The sequence below is a fragment of the Vigna unguiculata genome, chromosome 7 (genome assembly GCF_004118075.2).
Source record: "Vigna unguiculata cultivar IT97K-499-35 chromosome 7, ASM411807v1, whole genome shotgun sequence".
Lineage (NCBI taxonomy): Eukaryota > Viridiplantae > Streptophyta > Magnoliopsida > Fabales > Fabaceae > Vigna > Vigna unguiculata.
In genome coordinates, this window is record NC_040285.1 from 29058273 (window position 1) to 29079648 (window position 21376).

Here is a 21376-nt window from a genome sequence, read left to right on the forward strand (position 1 = left end):
ATTTTATATTTATGGTTAAATATATTTTTGTTCATTCAATCTTGAGGAAAAATTGAAATTAGTCATTTTTAAAACTTTTGAACCAATTTAGTTTTTTATAGAAATGCATATATTTAGTTCTTTAAACTAATTTTTTTTAAGTTTATTTGACATTTCAAACAAGTTTCTCAGCTAATATTTGAGATAACATGTGTCAAACGGTATAAACAAACTAAAATACTATAATAAAATATGTTTGAAATGTCAAATAAGTTTAGTAAAATTTGGTTAAAATGACTAAATCTACGTATTTACAAATGTGAAGGATTAAATTGGTTTAAGATTTTCAAGAGAGACTAATTTCAATTTTCACTAAAGGTCGAAAGACTAAAAACATATTTAACCATTATATTTAATTTAAAAAATTAAATATTATTTGTATTCACATTTTTATCCAGTAAATCCGAGATTCTTTATTGAAATTATAATAAATTCAAATAATATCCACAATAATATATTTATTCATTAAATTGCACTTAATAAATCATGCATATTTGAATATTAAAATTTGAAGAAAAATAAAGAAAAAAAAATTATATCACTTTTTATAAAAGTTATCTTTTTTGTTGGTTACATTTTGGAATAGATAGAGACTATATATCCAAGAAATGAACTGCAATGAATATCAACACACTGTATTTCTCTTTATTTTGGTTGTTTTTGTCTAATATCTTACCAAATAAATACTTCTGTATTTCTTGCATTTAAGGACTCTTTATTTTATGACACAAGAGGGTTAAATACGATACCTAACATAACATTGCCAAAATCCATCATTTAATATACTCTCTAGTATTACATGTGTTGGAAAACCACAATGTCTACCTTAAATTCAAGTGCATCACTTTCTTCTTCTTTTTTATATTCTTTTATCACCTTCATTATCTATCTTTATTATTATCCTTTCTTTATCAATTTGTTAAATTATATTAAAATGATCCTGGTTTCATCCATTCACAAATATTAGTAGTAATGATAATAATATTGAATGTACAAATACAATATTATTATAAAAAATAAAAATAGCTTACTCTATACGACTTCTCTATGTTTTTAAAAAATAAAAATAAACAGTTCTTGTATATGATAGGCTTATTCATATCCATTTGAGAAAGGCCATAGCAATTATGTTTTACTGCAAAGATCAAATGGTTTAGCGGCTTAAGTTAACTTGGATTGATAGCTTACTGTTTTAACTATAAATGTACAGAAAATATTTATTAAACAATTAATGCAGTGTATTAAGTACTTTTAGTTATTTAATTAAACATATTAAATATACTCGTAATTTTGAATATATTAAATATGTTTTTTGTTGCACTGAATTATTCTACATTACACTCAACAATCCATTTAAGCAAAAAAAAAAAAAAAAAATTGCTCCCAGTATTTTTTGTGAAAATATGTTATTAAAAGCATGAATCGTGATTAATGTGTTGAAAATTTTTTTCACTTCAATTAATATGTCGAGGTAATACATAATGTTTATGAATTTTCATAAAATCAAGATTAACAAGTTCGCCTATTTAACTTCTTATTTTAATGTTGATTTTCTACATGGATGGAGTTACGGTCCCCTTCTTAGATAGTATTTGTTAATTCCTATTCATAAATACAAATTAAAATATCGATGATTTTTTTAATAGACTTCTATCTATATTATCTCTCGTATTGTTTTTTTTTACTTAAATAAATTTAATTAGAAAAGAAAGATTAAACTAACGAAGAAGAGGGAGAAATATTAATAACAAATCTATTTGAAAGAAAAAAATAACTACCCAGGATTCAAATATACGTACAGATACTCTGTTTGTACTGATTAAAAAATTACAGTTGGGTTTATAAAAAAAATTATTTAATTAGTTTTTATTTTATTTGAAACAAATTCTACGTTATTTTATGAGAAATACTTGGATTAAATTTTTAAAATAAAACAATTCCATAACAAAAAAAAGGAAACATTTTCATATATACTTCTCAATTTTCTTGCTTATATATCTTTCTTGCTTATATATCTAATACCTAATAAATTTTTTTTTCTTTTTCTAGTTGATTTACTCTAACTATTTCATATTTAAAAACATAAATACTATTTTGTCGGTATTGAATAGGTAGAATAGAAAATAGGTGTTTGTGTATTATCACCTTAAAACAACATGAAAAAATAATATAACACAAGTGAGAGATTCATTCATGAATATTGAAACTTTTATGAATAAATCATAAGGCACAAATTTGATTAGATTAGACTAATTTTCTTAATTAACCAGCAATAAATGGACATAAATAGTTAACTCCTTGAAGAAGGTAGCTGAAACATAGTTTGAACATAAATAATGAAAGATGAGAAGAGGAAGAAGGTAATTTCTTTTATTTTTGAAAGCAATAACATAATTGAAGAAGACAAGTCCTTATTTAAATATTGTATGGATGACTTATAACATATGAAGTGAGTGAGTGTGAAGTTGTTATCCAATGGTGGGAGCCTGATAAACGATTCCCTCTTTAGTGACCCAAATCCTAACCCTGTCACAACGGAAATCAGCGGTCACAATGGATCCCTTCAGCACAGTGTGAGCATCCACATAAGGATTCTCCCTCTCAATTGTAGCCACTGCTACCGATCCTTCCACTCCGACTAACTCCGGCCATGAACTCTTACCTGCACACACGTCAAATATCAAATTATATATGAAAAGCCAGAACCCTTATTCTAATCATGCTTGCTATATACAACATATATATTTACCTTCGCACTGCGACATCGTTTCTCTTCTGCTTTCTTAATGCAATTTTTGTCTTTGTGATTTAGATGCGTTGTTGATACGTGGGAGTATTTATAGTTTGTTATGGCCATGAAGAAGACTTATGAGTTGCTGAACGGTGTGCCTATTTTTCAATCACTTACTTGTTATGTACGCCAGAGTACAAACAAGATTTTGTCAAACACTTCCAATCTCAAGCAAACAGTTTTCTATTTTGCAACTCTTTTAATACTCAATTCCCCTTCAAATCCTTACACACATAACTTCCAATTTCTAATCTAACCGCATACTGTGGCTCTTCGCCGTTGTATTAATTGCTTACCATAACATATATGTTATAATTTATATCAATATGTACGCTGTTGCATTTATTTTTTCCAAAAATATAAACCACTTTCTTAAAAATAACATATATATGTATATATTAAAGTTAATACAAAGCTATAAAAATCCAGTTGAATTTTTTTTACAATAAGGTTATAACTATTATCCTTTTAACCAAAAATCATTCAAATTGTAGAAATCACATAAATTGTTTGTTTTGGTACCAATCCTATGTGTCGTGCAGGTTTTCCTGCGACGTAGGATGGAAGTTAATGATATTAATCACGTTGTCAAAATTTATACAGAAAAGAATTGTCACGCAACTGTTCTATTTGACAACACAAACCTTCAAAGTTTTAACACACACACACACACATATATATATATATATATATATATATATATATATATAGAAGTGAGTTCGCAAGCTATTGTATCATGCAGATAGTGATTATTCTAACTATTAAAAGTCAATTATTTTTGAAAATTGACAAAAAAAACATAAATCATTTTAACATTTTTTAAATTTTTGAAATTTTTATCAGCAAAAATATATTAATTATATCTATAAAAAGTTAATATCTCAACTCGTATCAAAAAATTATTCAAACTTAAGCATCTATAACTTAATAGAGTCAAACTCTTCCTATTTAAGATAAGGACATTTTTTATATAACTGTCTCTGCACCTACATCCAATCCCTCTAATTTTGTAATAAATGAAATTATTTATCTTATCTTATTTTGTATTTTATTATACTCACAATTTGAAATATCATTAAAAATTTGCACCGTGTAAAATTAATATGAAGTAGAAATAAAGACTTAAAATGGAGAATAGAAAATCTTAAAGGAGACCATACAAAGGAAATCAAATTAAAGAAATACAATAAGTTAAATATATTTGTTATTTTGATTCTATTTCAGTTCCTTTTTTTTTAAATGTTCAGTTTCATCTTTTTCAAATTGAGACCAAATTTAACTTTTATATAAATATCATAATGATATTTTTATTATAAGTGATATTTTTATGACATACTTTTACCAATTTTAAGTTTATTTAAATTTAAAATTTACATTAAACTCTATTTATTTATTTTAAAATTTTAAATATATTTATTTTAAATTGTTACAAAATTGTTTTAAAATTTGATATTTAAATTTATAAAATTATTATTTTTAAACCAACTCTAACATTTGTATATAAATTATTTAAAACAATTTTGTAACAACTTAAAATAAATATATTTAAAATTTTAAAACAAAATATAAGTAAAGTTTAGTGTAAAATATAAATTTAAATAAACTTAATATTATTAAAATATTTAATAAAAATGTCATTATAACATTTATATAAAATTTAAATTTGGTCTCAATTTGGAGATAATGAAATTGGAAAAATTTTAAAAACTTATGGACTGAAATGGAATCAAAATAACAAATATATTGATCAAATTAAGATTCAGACAATGACTTAATATGTGTCACCATACTGACTTGACACGTGCCACAATATTGACGTGATACGTGCCACAATATTGACGTGACACGTGACATAAATAATTTAAAAATAATAAATCAAAAAATTCAAAAAATTCAAAAAATAAATAAAAATAAATAAATAAATTCAAAAAATGAGGAACTGACATTTGACACATCCTTAACATATTTAACATCATACTAACAAAATGAACATAATTATTACGTATTTTCAAAAATATGAACCTAATTGAGATTAAAAAAATCTTAAGACCTATTTGAGATTTTGGTACAAAAACGTGAACCAATGGAGTATTTTAACAAAAAAAAAATGAACTCATGATTACTTCAAAATATAAACCAGGAACTTAATAGAGCTTTTTTTTTTCAAAACTACAATTCATCATCCCTATAATATTTTTATCCTAATCATTTATTTTTTCCATCATAGCTCCAGTGTCACTTTCGCCATCAGCTCTCCTATATCTGCTCACGTATATATAAAATATATGATCATCACAAAATAAAAGAAAACAAGAGATCAAACAAAATACAAGGGTAAGTTAATTTTTATAAAAATAAATATCAATTTAAATATATTATATCTTTTACAAAGGGTTTATAATTAAATATTTGAAATATACAAAATATCAAATAAGATACCAAAGATCAAACTTATAACTACCATAGTACATTTAAATCTCGGTAGAGTAATGTATTGAATGGATTCGTGAGACTCTACACTTGTCATATTGTCTCTCTTCTCCTCCTTTTGAACAATAATAACTCAAGTGGAACAATCATATAAGTCATCTAATACTGACATGTTAACTTCACTAGCTCCTTGAGTATGATCCTCTTTTATACCATATTGTCTGTCATGTAAAGCCTCTTTCGACCCTCACACCTAGTTATCATCCTCTATATGAGTCAGATGCTAGTAGAGTCAGGATACTCCCCCATCACAAGTTCCTTTCGATACATTTGGACTCATCCTATATTAGCATTTCTCCTTGGAAATAACTAATTTGACAACCCAACAGTAAAAACCTTTACACATATATATATGCATTGTCAAACATATGGTAATATATTTATAATCACACAGGAAGCACACAAGAAAAAACTATCTAAAAAGATATAACTCCTTCATTCACATAAGATAAATGTCATAAGTAAAATCACCTTACTGCATTAAAGTCATTCAAGCAAACAGACCCGCAAGAACCATTGAATCATACAATTCACAAAAAGTCATACTCATTTCCCAAAATTTCTACTATAACAACTTTTCTAACATTTGTTCTACAAATTTTATAACACCAAGAGTAGCCACAAATTAATGTATCTCATCCACCAATTTCACCCACACTTAATAATTACAAATCACAAATCAAATTTTCTTCCTCTTACAACAATCTTAACTTTCTTTACACAAAAGAAAATCATCACCATTGCAAACATATCATTCCTTATAATTTTGTTTCTCAAAAAAAATTTCAAGTTTTATCAACATTCACACACCAAAATTAAACCCATATTAAATTTATACTTCAACAGTAAAGCATTAATCTTGCAAAGAAAAATAGCTTCTCTTACCTCATAGTCTTGACCTAACATTGTTCTTTTCTTCTTAAACAATTTCACACATTAAAATACTTTATCTATACAGCAAAAGGCCCAAATGATGATCAACATTAGGGTCTCAACCAAAGAAATTTTCATTAAGGACGAATAACATGCAAAGCAGAAAGGAACTTGCATATAGGAGAAAACAAATTGTTACATGTAAAGAATGTGTAAAATTTTGAATTCAATGTTAAGAGAAATTGAATGAGAATTTTGGTAAATTTCTTCGTGTAGATTGTTCTAGGTAGTGATAACTGACATTGAATCAAAATTTGATGGAGAGAAAATTGAGCTAGAAAAAAGAAGAGACTTTCTAAAAGAAAATGAGATACGATCTGAGATTCTCACAAAATTCAATATCAAATAGAAATTAATATAATTTTTTTTAAATTATCTAAATAATTAACTATCGTAATATATAGTAATTTAAAACAAGAACATTAATAGGTATTAAAATGAATATATAAAGAACGAAAATGGGACATATATACACATTCTTCCTATCTCTATTTCAATTTAAAAAATTGGATATTACTTCAATACATATTGTACTCAGATTTGGATATTAAAATATAAAGTCACTACTAGTTCCAAACTCTTCAAATTAATCTTATAGTTTCCTAATGTTATTAAGACTAGTTAAATCTGCAACTTCTTTCGTCTCCTCTTTCAATTTTTACCATGTCAAAACTTATAATATTTCATTCTTTCTTACATTTAAGAACTCCTTATTTTATGACAAAAGAGGGTTAGATATGATACCTAACATTGTCAAAATCCATCATTTATATACTCTTAGGTATTACATATGTTGGAAACCACAATGTCTAACTTAAATTCAAGAGTTATAGCATTGGTGCATCACTTTATGTGTATTATTTTATCACCTTCATTATCTATCTTTATCATTATCCTTTCTTTATCTTTTTGGTAAAGTTATTGGGAAAAATAACTTTATCAATTTGTTAAATTATATAAAAGATTACCCTGGTTTCATCCACTCACAAATATTAGTAATAATATTATAATGAATGTACAAATACAAGATTATTATAATATTATCTCCCTTTAATGAAAAGAACAGTTTATTCTGAAACTTTCCATAGGTACATCCTTTTATGAAAACAACAAATTTATACAGGGCAACCCTAATGGGTTTACAATGTTAATCTTTTGACATTCTGAAACTTTATTCTGAAATAAAATAAGATAAAACTGGAACTGAGTGAAATTGGTAATAATTTGAAGTATTAGGGGGAGCAGATTCTATCCAATGTGGGGAACTTGTTTGACAATTCCATCTTTGTTGATCCAAACCCAAACCCTATCACATCGAAAGTCAAAAGTAACCGAAGATCCTTCTGCCACAATCTCAGCATTCACCAAAGGATTTTCTCTCTCAATCGTAGCCTCTGCTACTTTCCCTTCCACACCGACCAGCTCTGGCCATGAACTCTTACCTGCATAACAATCCCAAACCTCAATTAACCAAAACAAATTCATCGCAATTTATGACTATTAAATCACCATAACTACACATCTTATCAACATAATATTCCTTACCTTTGCAATCGTCAGACATCTTAGCTTTTATAATTATCTGTTTCTCACTTCTTTTCAGTCTAACTCGGTTTGGGAGGGGCTATTTATAGCTTTTATTCGTCTAGTTAAGCACGTCTTTGTCAAAACTTATAAATAATTTCACACTATCACAATTCAATATAGGCTGCTCAACTATTTTCAATTCATCCCATTTCACATCTAAATTTATACGATAACAACAACCTGTAAAAGAAGTTGAATTTGTAGTTCAAAGTTTTGTGATAAATTCATACGTAGATCTACACAAACTACCTATCTCAGTATGACAAGTATGAATATATAATAATATATAAAAGTCAGAGTCGGTGTCAAAGGTTTTACCAACTCTCAAAATCCGTATCAATGTGTACGGACTGGAGGAGGGGTTTCATAATTACAGACACTTTTACAGAGGAGGAGTTTCACAATTGCAGACACGTATACAGGAGGTAGGAGTGACAACCGATCAATGTTTATCTAATAGGTAATAAAAAAAATTTATTCGTTACTTTGTTATTCGTGTGATACTCCTTTAAAAAAATATATCCGAATATTTTAAAATCTGCATGTATATATAAATGTCTATAAATATTAAAAAAGTATATTTTACAAATATTTAAAATTAAATTTAAATAAAATTATAAAAAAATATAAAAATTTAAATTTTAAATTTAAATTAATTTAATAAAATATAAATTAAAATTAAATTTTAATTAAATTTAACTTAATAAAATATATATTTTTATTTTATTTTTATTATTTTGTGAATAATCGTGATACCAAATTACCATCGCGAATTTTATTAGCAAATATGCGTGGATACAATTTTTTTTTTCATTCCTAATAAAAATGCAGTTGCATCTCGACACAGGATTAATTTGAAAGCCTCCATGGACTCTGATTTTTCCATCATTCCAAAATAACTTTATTAATCATTTTGTTCTTTTCTTATAAGAATATCGTTTCAAAACCTTCATGTAGTTTTTATTCTAGTATAAAATTTATAAAATCTACACTTTAAAAAGATTATTTACAATTTGATTTTTCGAAATTTTGAAATTAAACTATATTCTTACGATACATGACATTATTTAATATTCATATTTTTAAACTAAATGTCACATTAATATTTATTATTCACACACAAAATATTACAAAAGAAAAAAAATAAACTCATGTCATTGAAAGATCAACCATTTATGATTAGTGAATTCAGAAAAGAAAACAAAATTGTTACAAATTCATCTTGAATAGGTTGCTGACGTTATAAAACATATCCAATGGAAAATTGAAATATCTTAACTAGATCCTACAGGATAGCTACGTCAACCCAAATTGTTGATATACTTCAACATGTTATTGGTCCAAATGAAATTAAACTTAGTACGTTAAATAAAGTTTTGAATTTAAAATTTGAATTTTTTGGGTGGTTATCAAGATATCTTTCAATGTAAACAAAATCAATAATATATTTAAATTGGATTTTCCAAGCAAATCTGTATTCAAACTTCTCACGTAAACTAAAGTTTGAATTCTAAAAATAACAAATAGGAAGAAGTATACCAATAAAGTAACGAAACAAATTTCTTAAGAAATTAGTTATTCTAACTAAACTTATAAGCAATTAGTATCAATGTTTCGACTAAATAAACAAAATATCAAAATATTTCTATCGTAAAAAAAGACTTCGTAAGAAGCTTAGTTAGCAGTGGCATGCAACCTTGAAGCCGGTGTAATCTTTGACATTGAACATAGAACCTGAGAAGTACACAAACCTGTACACTTGACAAAACAAAGGTTTACAGTGTTCTGCATGGATTTCGAGGCATATTATATTGGATAACAAGGAGCACATCGTGCTTATCTTTAGTTAACTAATTTCTGTAAAAATGTCAATTTCCAGATGGAAATAAACTCTTGCTTGCTGCAGATGTCATGTCCGTTTAGTTCTTTTTGTACGAGAAGGCTTATTTGCCACGACAACCGATGAAGAACTAGTAATGTCCTTTTGAGGATCTTCATCACTTCTGTCAAAATCACTTTCTTCACCAAAACTCTCAGTTTTGTCTGTGTCTTCCTCTTGAGGATATTTCTCAGTATTCTCTTGTTTTGACAGCTTATCCCGAAGCTCTCTCAGTTTTGATTTCTTAGAATTTAAAACCCTCAGAAACTATAACAAAACAAAATGGAAGGTCATCCTTGATTGTTGAAACTTAGAAAAAAGGGAATGCAAAATTAGTAACAGTACATGTATGTAATGAAAAGCATTCAAAGACAATGAAGAAATTTCAATATTAACTCAACATCATCCTTCGGCTAGTTAAGTTGGCCTCGATAACCAGGTATTGGTGAAAGAGGTGCTCTACTCAAATTAAATTCCTCAACCCATTTATTTATTAATTGTGTTTCCATTCATGACTATTCGAACAAAACAAAAATAATACAAGTTGTCAGGAACTTGGTACAGTCCTTGTCCGTGGTAAACTATTTTACTATCTTAAGAGAATGGCCTTCAGGCTGTGATTTAGGCATTGCCACAGAAAAATATGAAAAGAAAAAGAGAAGGTTTTGGTTTAGGAAGTGACACTATTCAGTACAAGAAGTACATTAATCTTTAGTCTCAATGTTCAAGTTTTTGTAATCGTAAAGGACAACGTCATAAAGTAAATATTTTTAGTTGAGTATTTGTAGAAACTTAATGAAATTATCTACAACCTAATCAAGAAAAAGGTACCAAAATACTTGAGATACAGTATAAGTTTTTCAGAGAAAACTAATTACATCTATGTCATTTATAACCAATGTGTGGTGGTCACAACACAAATATTCTACAGTTACATTGTTACATCTGACACTTTTCATAGCCTGAACAAATATTGGCAGAAGGCTCGTATACTATGTTAGTATATTTATTGTGACATCACCTAGTATCTAATTTATACTAAAGGAAAAACCATTTAAGTAAAAATGTGGTTGCCGAAAATAGAGGAGCTCCAAGTATATTTTAACAAAAAATATATCATTGTTGAAAAGAAAGGAAAGGAAATTTTAAGGGAAACAAAAAGGCTAGCATGGAAAGAGATATAGTAAACAAGACAACACAAGTTACACCATGCCTCTGGTGAACTATATATTTTAACATTTCAAGCACAAAATGGTTTCGATGAACTTGTGATTTGGGAATTGAATATGCCATCTTGGCACAAGGCTGAGCCATGCTATTGCGGATTTACAATAAAACAACTAAAATCTAACAGTTAAGAAGTTACCTTTGAATAGATTTCAGATTCAAATTCAAGCCTCTCATTGGCAATTCTCTCACTCTGGGCTAAGCATTTCTCAGCTTCCACTTTCATCTTGTCAAACAATTCATTTTCTCCGCCAACTTTGCCCTGTACATGGATGTAAACAAACATGATTAATTGTGATGTTCGAAATTAATGGAAAGGGAAGAGGGTCCCAGGTACCCACTGCTGGTCCTGAGAACTTTAGTGTGCAGCACAAACTGATAAAACAATGTCCTTCTAGTCATTTAAATATTGCTCTTCTATATTTTTTTTGCAAAATAATCCATAATAATTTCATAATCAAGATTTTTTAAAAAATTCAACAAAATTTAGGAATAATTAGTTTTGAAAAAGTTCTTCCAAAGATGCAATAGTAATAGGAATACGAATAGTTAATATGTAAGTTATACATGCATTAGGGAAACAACTTTTAGATGTTTGCAACGTAATTTCAAATCTTGATTAGAAAAATTGTTTAATTCTTTCAGTACTAAAAGCAATCCAAAAATATCCTCAGGTACTATATTGCTCAAATTATCTTTTAAATAAGTCAATTAATTATCTACAATATATAAAAAATAATGCATCATAGAAGACTCTTTAGTAGACCCTTTTTTGGCCCCCAAAAATTGGGCTGTGGATTATGCTCAGGGCCACCATTGTGTACCTACACTATTCCTATACTATTCAGGGTTTGAATACATAAGTAAGGCTGTTACCCATTTTGTTCTTAAGGAAAGGTGATATTTTAACTTCACATAATGATTCAAGAAGAAATCATTTGTTGTATGTACAACACTATCCCTCATAGAGTCACGCAGATTATAGAAATCTGAGCAAAATAAGACTGAATAAGAGTTTATATCCTTCCTGATTCAGTTCTAGCCATTTTATCTGTTTTGCACCTTCTCAAGATTAGAACCAAGTTTTTCTACAAGCAATAATGCTTGTCAGTCTTTCTATAAACAATGATTCCTCACACAGACAGAAAATGTAACTTGAATCAATGACAAGGGAACAATGGCGTGCAGACTTTTGCAATTTCATCCTGTCTTTCCTAAAACAAAGAATATCATAAATGACAAGGCAGCCTTTTACCCCCACTTTCACCCGATTGAAGAGTCCTATTTGTTACCTCTCAAATCATCTCGTGTGTTTAGATTTTCTACAAGTTGCTATAAGTGAGGATATTCAAGACATCACTAACATAATGCGCATTATAAACAGACAAACATAAAACAGACAAGTCAATGCCACACACATACACAGCGAGCCAGAAATTACTTGTATAAAGAACACATTAGGGCAAAGACATTGCACAAGTTAAGCAGAATTTACACTTATGTTTAAGTTCGAGCCCATGAGAAAGTCCAATATTTCTACATTACTTTTCTTAGAATCAGGAGACAGCAAGCATTTCCATCTCCAGAGCATAGTTATTCCTTCCTTTTCAAACGTCCACGACAACTGCGACATTCATACCAATTACATAAACGATAGAAAAAGTAGCAAACATATATTAAAACACCAGTTTTCAAAGCATTAACATGGATAAGAGTGAGTGAGTAATAATAACCCTCTTATGGCCATCACCAGCATCGTCAAAGGCATAGACAGAGCCCGGTTGTTGAAGCCCCAAATAGCGCTCAGACAACTCCAGGTATTCTGAAACTGCGAGGTCCCACTGAGCAGCGCGCTGCTTCACCTCCTCCTCCGATGCTTACAATTAGAAAAAGAAAAAGAAAAATCAGAACTTGAAGATTGTTTTTGCACGAAATCGGAAATGGGTAGCTGAAAATGAGAAAAAGAGCGAAAAGGGATGTACGGTGGCAATGCCAGGCGGTGAGGCCATCGGTGACGGCAAGGTGGAAGTGGGTGCGAAACCACGTGGCCTTCACGAAAATGGGTTGTTCTTTTGCAGTGTGAGCGTTTGGAATGAGAAGCTTGGAGCAGGAGTACCTCTCTGTTTCCTTCGCCATCGATGCCTTTGCCCTGCACCTCCACCTCTCTGTGTCTCTCTTCCTTTGTCAATTTCATCTTTCTAGTTTGACTTCACATAAATACACACCAAAATTTATACATCTTTGAACTGTTTCTCAAAGGAAAAAAAAAAATCTACATACAAAATCAGTTTTAGGTTAATTTACTGAAAAGATTAATTTTATTTTTATATTATCGCTCTGGATCTGCTTTTTAAAAAATTATAGATAAGAGTTAAGTGCGTTTTGTGTACCCGTAATTTTAAAAAAAGTTGATTTAAATTAATATAAAAAAGAAATTAATTTTTTATAAATTAACCTCAATTTTAACTAATATATAAAATAAAAATCAAATTATAAAATTATAAATTAAATTGTAAATAAGTTAATGCTAATTTACAAAAGAAGTTCATTTCATTTCTTTTTTCCTTAAAAACATAAAAGCAAATGTTAAAATATCAAAAACAAATAGATTTGTTTATTTTTTTAAACGAATTTTTTAAAAGTAAATAGATATATTTGACCATATTTGAAGATAAAATTTATATTATTTGTCTTAAAAGATCGAAAGGTGTAAGGAAAGAGATTTAGGTCTTGTTCTTTTCGGTGAATCTACTAATTAAGAGGATCGGAAAGTAAGACATAGAGAATGATCACATTGTTCTCTTTCAGGGATTGTTAAAAATTTTCATCCTACTATCCTTGAAGAGATTAGAAGGTAATAAATAAGAAATTACCACTTTATCCTCATTATATTTATTGTTAATAAATTTTTCAATAAAATTTTGTTTTCAATTATTTGTCAATCATTTAATAAAATAGTAAAAAAAATAATTTTAATGTATTGTAGTATTTCAATTTTGAAATGTTTTTTGTCTACGTGTCATATGAAAATATTATTTACTTTAAAATTTTTAGACAACTTAATTTATTAATATTTACCAATTTTATTTTTTTAACAAATAAATACATATAATTTTAGTTTTAATTTATTAATAAGAATAAATAAAAATTTTATTATTAATAAACATCTAAAAATCTAAAAGTTAAAAATATATAAACAATATATAATTCTATAAAATTTCAAGAAAAGAAAAAAATTTATTAAAAACTTTTTACCTATATTATTAACAAACATAATCAAATTAAAAAATATCTTCATATCAAATAAACAAAAAATTTATACTTCAAAGACTTAAAAACAATAAATATATATATATATATATATATATATTAAATAAATTATTTTTTATGTAAACATTAAATTAATAAATATCAAATTTAATTTCATACCAAATAAATTTCACTATTCATTTTTTTATAAATAATTTTTATTATTTTACACAATCAATAGAAATTAAATAAATTATTCTAAATGATTTATATAGCGTTTTATATTACTTTTAATATTAGGGATATTTGATAATCTCATTTTTTTATCTATTAAAACTTTTTTTTAACATGTCACATAACTCAATTCAATCACAAATTTTCACAATTTCACTCTCTAATATACTCTAAAATCACTTCCTAATCCCTTAAAAAGAACAACATCAACTTCACCCTCTAATCCTTTCCATCTCTTCCTCTCCCTCTCATTTAAATCATTAATCTCAAAAGAACACAGCCTTATGAAGGTGATATTTATGTTTTTTTTTTTTTTATGGATGTGGGAGTAATAATGGAGTGGATTTGAGAGTAATGTTTGTGAAAGTTTAGGAAGAATTTGACTGATATGACTAAAAAAATTAAATTTAATAGATGAAAATGTAAAATGACCTAATTGTCCTTGGTGTTAAAAAAGTATAATAAAATGATATTTAGGTAAATTGTAATTAGTTTTTCATATATTATTATCATAAATAAAAATATTATAAATATTTATTAATTGAAAGAAATAATATTAAAATATATTTGATTTAGAAAAGGGAAAATGCATGGCTTCGCAGAGTTAGAATGACACACAAAAATAGTGAATGGAATGAAATAGATTCCACTGAAAACAGAATCGGTTAAAAGGGAGAACGCATGGTTTGACAAAGTGCATGGCTTGATATAGTTGGAATCGAATCCAACCAACACTTGATAGGTTCCATTGAAGCATCTTATGGTTCATTTATTTGGAATGAAATAATGAGGGTAATATTGTACAATCAGTTCAATCACTCTCTAATCTCTGCATGCCAGATGGATCAGATGAAATCACATATCTCTCACATTATCATTGTGTTTCGCTTTCAAATCTAAAAAAAAGAATACAAATATTCTCCAGATTCATCACTTTCTATCGTCTATGTAGAGTAATCACCTAATCACCTACATAAGATAATGTTAAAGATACTCTTTGTATTGAATATCATTACCACACTACAAGCATGGAAGCATGGTCCCGACACAACCATCACTAGCCACCAACCAAACTACGCAACACATATGCTTAAGAGGAGCATCGTACGAACGTAGTTATTCCGCGTGATTTAAAACGAAGGTCATGGACAGTGTAATAATATTAAGTTTCATATACAGTAAATCGTCACATATCTTTTTAATTTACTTGGATTTAAAATATATATTTCTATAATTACTCTCTTACAAATTCTCTTAAACCAGATGAAGCAAACACAGAGAATGCTCAGATACCCATCCATTTTGAACAATATTCCGCAAAGCAAACACTGCGTAAAAGTTATATATGTTTAATAGCTTTTTAATACGATATCTTTCTATTTTTGTTTTTCTTTTTTTTTTTTTCATTTGGTTTCATTTCTTTTAAAACCACTGAGTTGTCATAGTAACATTGTCGAATATTTTTTTCGGACTGCTATCATAGTAACGGTGGTGGTTGTCTGACTAAGATTACACATTATTAAGGATTAACTCCCTTTTGTTTACCAATTAAAATGGTACAGTGTTTATCATATATTTTCTTTTAACTTATTTGTTTTTAAATACCATGTGTCTTAACTAATGAAACACTAAAGAAATAAAAAATACATCATTCTTCCAGCATAGATATACCATTCATTTGTTATTACTTTTATCATTTTTATTCATAACATTATTTTTTGCCATTGTATTCAAAACATAAATTTATTTATAATTTAATACATGTATCGTACTTGATTGTATAATTTAACTTGTAACTTGTTAGATTTAACCAACAACTTATTAATTAATTAACTAATGTAATCAATTAGGTATAACTAATTTAAAGTTTCAAATAACGTCATCTTAGACCAAATTTAACTCTAAGCTGACATGCCAAAATTTGGCAATTATTTATTATCAAATGAAATATTATTAAAATAATATATATATATATATATATATATAATATAGAAATTAAATTAAACTCATTATAAAAAATTAAACTATAAGAAACATAAACAAATTATAATAATTATTATTATTATTATTATTATTATATATATATATATATATATAACTAAATAAATACATAAAGTTAAAACATTAAATCACTTAAATAGTTTTCTATAAATATAAGTTAAATGAATTAATTTGTCAACACAATATTTTTCTCGCGAGAAACATTTGAAATCTTGATTTGTACGTTTACAAAAATATAAATATTAATGTAATCTTCTTTTAATCTTCTTTTAAGATTCTAAGGAATCACTTATTAATTTAAAAAATCAAAACAAACTAAATTATAATTATTTTTCAACCAAAATTTTCAAAAGTACTCATTCAAATCGAACTCCAAAACATAAATGACACTCATATAAATTTAGAGTACATAAAAGTCTACATCCCTAAAAAAGTTGAAAAAATACTAATATATTCAGCTTGACTTCCTCTAAAATTATCAACACATTTAACTAAACTATGATAACTTATAACTGCATATCAATATTAAGTCAATTACCAAATATCTCTAAATAAAATCATATTATCCTCTTAATACATTAATGGTTAAATCATTTTTTTTAAGGTAAGATAACAATACATTAATGGTTAAATCATTCCAGATGTTCCCATTTTTGTAGCGAAATCTCAAGTAGGTCCCCCATTTTTATTTGACTCAATTGAGTCCCTATTTTTGAAAATTCGTTGCAATCGGTTCCTTTCCGTTAGTTGTCCGGTAACGATGCTAATTATGTGCCACGTGTTAGCACATGGTTTTTTTTAATTTTTTTAATTTTTTTAAAATTTAATTTTTTTTATAATTTAAAAAAAAAATTAAAATTGCCACGTGTCGATCTGACATTGTGCCATGTGGCAGAAACAGTGTGATGTGGCAGTGGCAGTGCCACGTGTCACTATATTGGATGTCAAAAGTCTCAATATAGTCCTTGTATTTGTTATTTTGTCTTAATTTAGTCCCAATTTTTTAAAAACTGAATCAATTTCATCCCTATATCAAATCTAATTTTTATATAAATTTACAATGGTATTTTTATTATAATTGATATTTTTAACAAAATTAAGTTTATTTAAATGTATATTTTGCATTGAACTTTATTTAAATATTGTTTCAAATATTTATATATCAATAATTTATAGACAAATGTTAGAATTGTTATAATTTTTTTTGAAAATTTTTATATTTGAATTTATAAAGTTTTTATTTTTAAAGTCACTCTAACATTTATCTATAAATTATGGATATATAAATATTTAAAATAAAATTTAAATAAATATCAGTGCAAAATATACATTTAAATAAATTTAATTTTGTTAAAAATATCAACTATAATAAAAATACTATTGTAAAATTTATATAAAATTTAAATTTGATACATCATGAAATTGATTCAGTTTTAATAAAATTGGGACCAAATTGAGACAAAATAGCAAATATAAGGACTACAGTGAGACTTTTCATATCCAATAGTGACACATGACACTGCCACATCACATTGTCTCTGCCATGTGGCACAATGTTAGATTGACACGTGGTAATTTTATTTTTTTTAAATTATAAAAAAAATTAAAAATTAAAAAAAATCAAAAAAACCACGTGCTGACACGTGACACATAATTAGCACCGTGTTACTGGACAACTAACGGAAAGGAACCAATTGCAACGAATTTTCAAAAATAGGGACTCAATTGAGTCAAATAGAAATGAGGGACCTACTTGAGATTTCGCTACAAAAATGGGAACCTCTTAAATGATTTAACCTACATTAATTTATTGGTAATAGTGTACATATATTACATGATGCTAATATGTTGTTATGACCTTAAAAATAAATAAGGTAAGAAGGAATGTTTAACTTAATTATTTACAATTACATTAATTAATTACAATAATTAACAATATTAAAATGTAGTATTAGATACACAAATATAAAAAAAAAATTGTTTCTAATTATGAAATTAGGGAAATTTGAAATCTATCTTAGTTTCTCATATTCGAAATCATTCACATAACTACATTAATAACAACCACTTTAATTTTTTTTGTCTAACTATTACACACTTATTTTATATCTTTTACAAATGCAGTCAATTATTATAAGAATAATTGATAATCTAAAATCAAAGTAATTAAATCTTGTTATTAGAAAAAGCATTTTGAGACCAACTCATTTATGTAAAAAAAAAAGTCATTTGTTTTACAACTTTTACTAGTTAGAAAGAAAAACATATCTAAATATTTTTTTCGGACTGCTATCATTGATTTCTTAAAAAAAATGTCTAAGTTTGACAAACTATGATTTCTTTGTTTTCAGTTCTTACTAGCTAATTTTTGTTGTGATAGGAGAAATTATACAACTATTTGAGTCTGATTATTTCAATTCGAGTCTGATTATCTCTAAAGTTAATACATTTTTTTTTAATGTGAATAATAACTATCTTCAAAATTTTTGGATGAAATATTTTAAAGACGACTAGCAACATATATTTTTATCGTACAATTAAATTTTAGTCCAAAAGCTCAATTAATATGAGTAGAACCTCCGATGGATAAAAAATAGGCTACAATAAATTTTTTACTTAATCATTTTAACCTTAACTATATTAAGTTTTTTCGTTGTACTCATTGTACTCTATCCAATTTCTCTCTTCATCATAGATAATTTGTCTTCTATGAATAAAGAATATTCGACAATTGCTGTTAGACAGTACTATCAAGTAGCTGGACATTGAATTGATATTCACGACTCTTTTATTACTTTGATTTGGTAATGATTGTTCATTGATTGCACTTTACTATAAAATACATTACATTAAGTTGTGTCACCGTATATTAAGATTCCCTAGAATTTTGTGAGAAACATATAAATATCATTGTCAGAAATATATTATCACACAACGTATATAATAGTAACAACCGTGTACACAATGTTAGATTCGGATATGTATAAATTACGAGAAGAAAAAAATATTTACAAATATTTATTTAAAGTGTTTGATGAAAAATAATTTAATAAGTTTTTATATTAATTCATTATAATTTTTTCGATATATAAAATAAAAAAAGAAAAAAAAAATTAATATGTACTGTCATAAAACAAAATATTTAATAATAATAAAATAGAATAAAAAATATCAGATTTCTATCACTCATTCACAAATGAGTTTGAATAACATGAATATTGTAAAGTTCCAACTTGAAAATAGTAACCTAAAAATTAAAAGGTTGCAATGATTTAGGAAATTGTCAATATCTATTTTTGTCCGGATAACAAATAAAAATTTTGATTTAGAAAAAGAATACAAAAAAGGTGAATTTTGAATTGAGTATGAATATATATTTTTAACTTTAATTTTATCTTATTATTATTTCTATTTCTTTATATATATATATATATATTTATTTATTTATACATTTATTTTTATTTTTATTATTTTCGTTTTTTTTAAAAGAAAAAAAATAATAATAATAATATGTATAAAAAAAATGAAATGAAGAGTGGATTGAAGTCAACGTGTCTGAAACTGTTGCACATCTGCGGACCCTTCCACTCTCATAAAAAAAAAACGTTGATCTTTATATGTTACCCAACTCTTAGGGTTTTGGCACTTAAAATGAAATCTTGAATATTTGTGTGTTATAGTGGTACCCATGGCAGTCATAGCAGCAAATCTCTTTTAAAACTCGTTTCTTTGTTTGGTTCATCTTTCCGTCACGATTTTGGTTGTGACAGAAACATATCAGCAAGTTGATTTATAGAAGGAACACAGAGAAGGAAGATAAGGCCATCAACAAGCTTTTGTTGGATAATGTGACAATCAAGTTCTATATGCTTGGTTCTCTCATGAAAAGTGGGATTCTTGGCAATGTGAATAGCAGGAATATTGTCACAAAAGACGATGCATGGAGTGGGAACAAAAAAATGCTAATCCTAAAGAAGATATTGAATCTATTGTAGTTCAGAAACTAGGGATACCCATGCGCGATACTCAGTCTTATAAGAAGATCGTAAAACAGTGGTTTGTTTCTTAGACTTCCAAACAACCAAAGAGGTACCTAAGAAAACACAATATCCAGAAATAGAGCATTTGATAGTGACACATGTTGCCCAATCAGAGTAAGAAAATGTCTGAAATAAAGATACTATATTTTTTATTCTATTTTATTGTTATCAAATATTTTATTTTATGATGGTACATATTAAGTTGTCTTTTTCCCCTTATATCATGTGACTTTGTACTCTATGTATTGGACAAGTTTCTAATAAATCAGTATGAAAACTCTCGTTGAGTTGCTCTTCATCAAAATCCTCTTGTTGGTATTTGTGAGTATTTTTCCTTTTCATGACTTATACTTATCTAAAATGGTATCAGAGCCATAGTTAAAAAAGTCTATCATAGCAAGATTTTTGTTTCTTAGACATTTATTCCATCCGCTATCGGATCGCTATTGGACTACCTATTTCTAGACCCACGCATGGGATGTATATACCTCGACGTGAAGGGGTGTGTTGGAAGTCTTATATCAACAAGAGATAAGATAATTTCATAATATACAAAGTGAAGTGCAAACCTCATCTTATAACCAAATCTTGTGAGGTTGAGTTGGGCTTAAAGTTCACTTTCTAACACAGAAAAAAAGAAGAAGTTAAGATGAATTAACTTTTTTTTTTAACTCTTTTAATTAGAACAATACTAGATATATTTTATTACACTTATTATTTTGTAATTCCCATACATATGAATTAAACCAGTCGTCAATGTATTACTTTCTTAAAACATTAACATATTATGACAAGTATTGTTGGGAATCCAAATGTGAGTCTAACGCATTGAGTAAAAATGAGAAAGTTGAGCATCATACAAGAATGAAAACCCATAAATCTATTACTTTAAGCTTTTTGGGCTAA

The 21376-nt window shown here is 26.9% G+C and overlaps 1 protein-coding gene across 1 annotated transcript; it reads right to left on the reverse strand.

Annotated features, from left to right (window-relative positions):
- Positions 1-9518: 9518 nt before the first annotated feature.
- LOC114190358 (DNA repair protein XRCC4-like) lies at positions 9519-13145 on the reverse strand. Its single transcript, XM_028079207.1, has 5 exons — positions 12929-13145; positions 12680-12822; positions 12442-12570; positions 11086-11208; positions 9519-9986 (listed from the first exon to the last, which is right to left on the reverse strand). The coding sequence occupies exons 1-5, from the start codon at positions 13080-13082 to the stop codon at positions 9750-9752; spliced, it is 786 nt and encodes a 261-aa protein (XP_027935008.1). The 5' UTR covers positions 13083-13145; the 3' UTR covers positions 9519-9749.
- Between the last annotated feature and the right edge of the window lie 8231 nt (positions 13146-21376).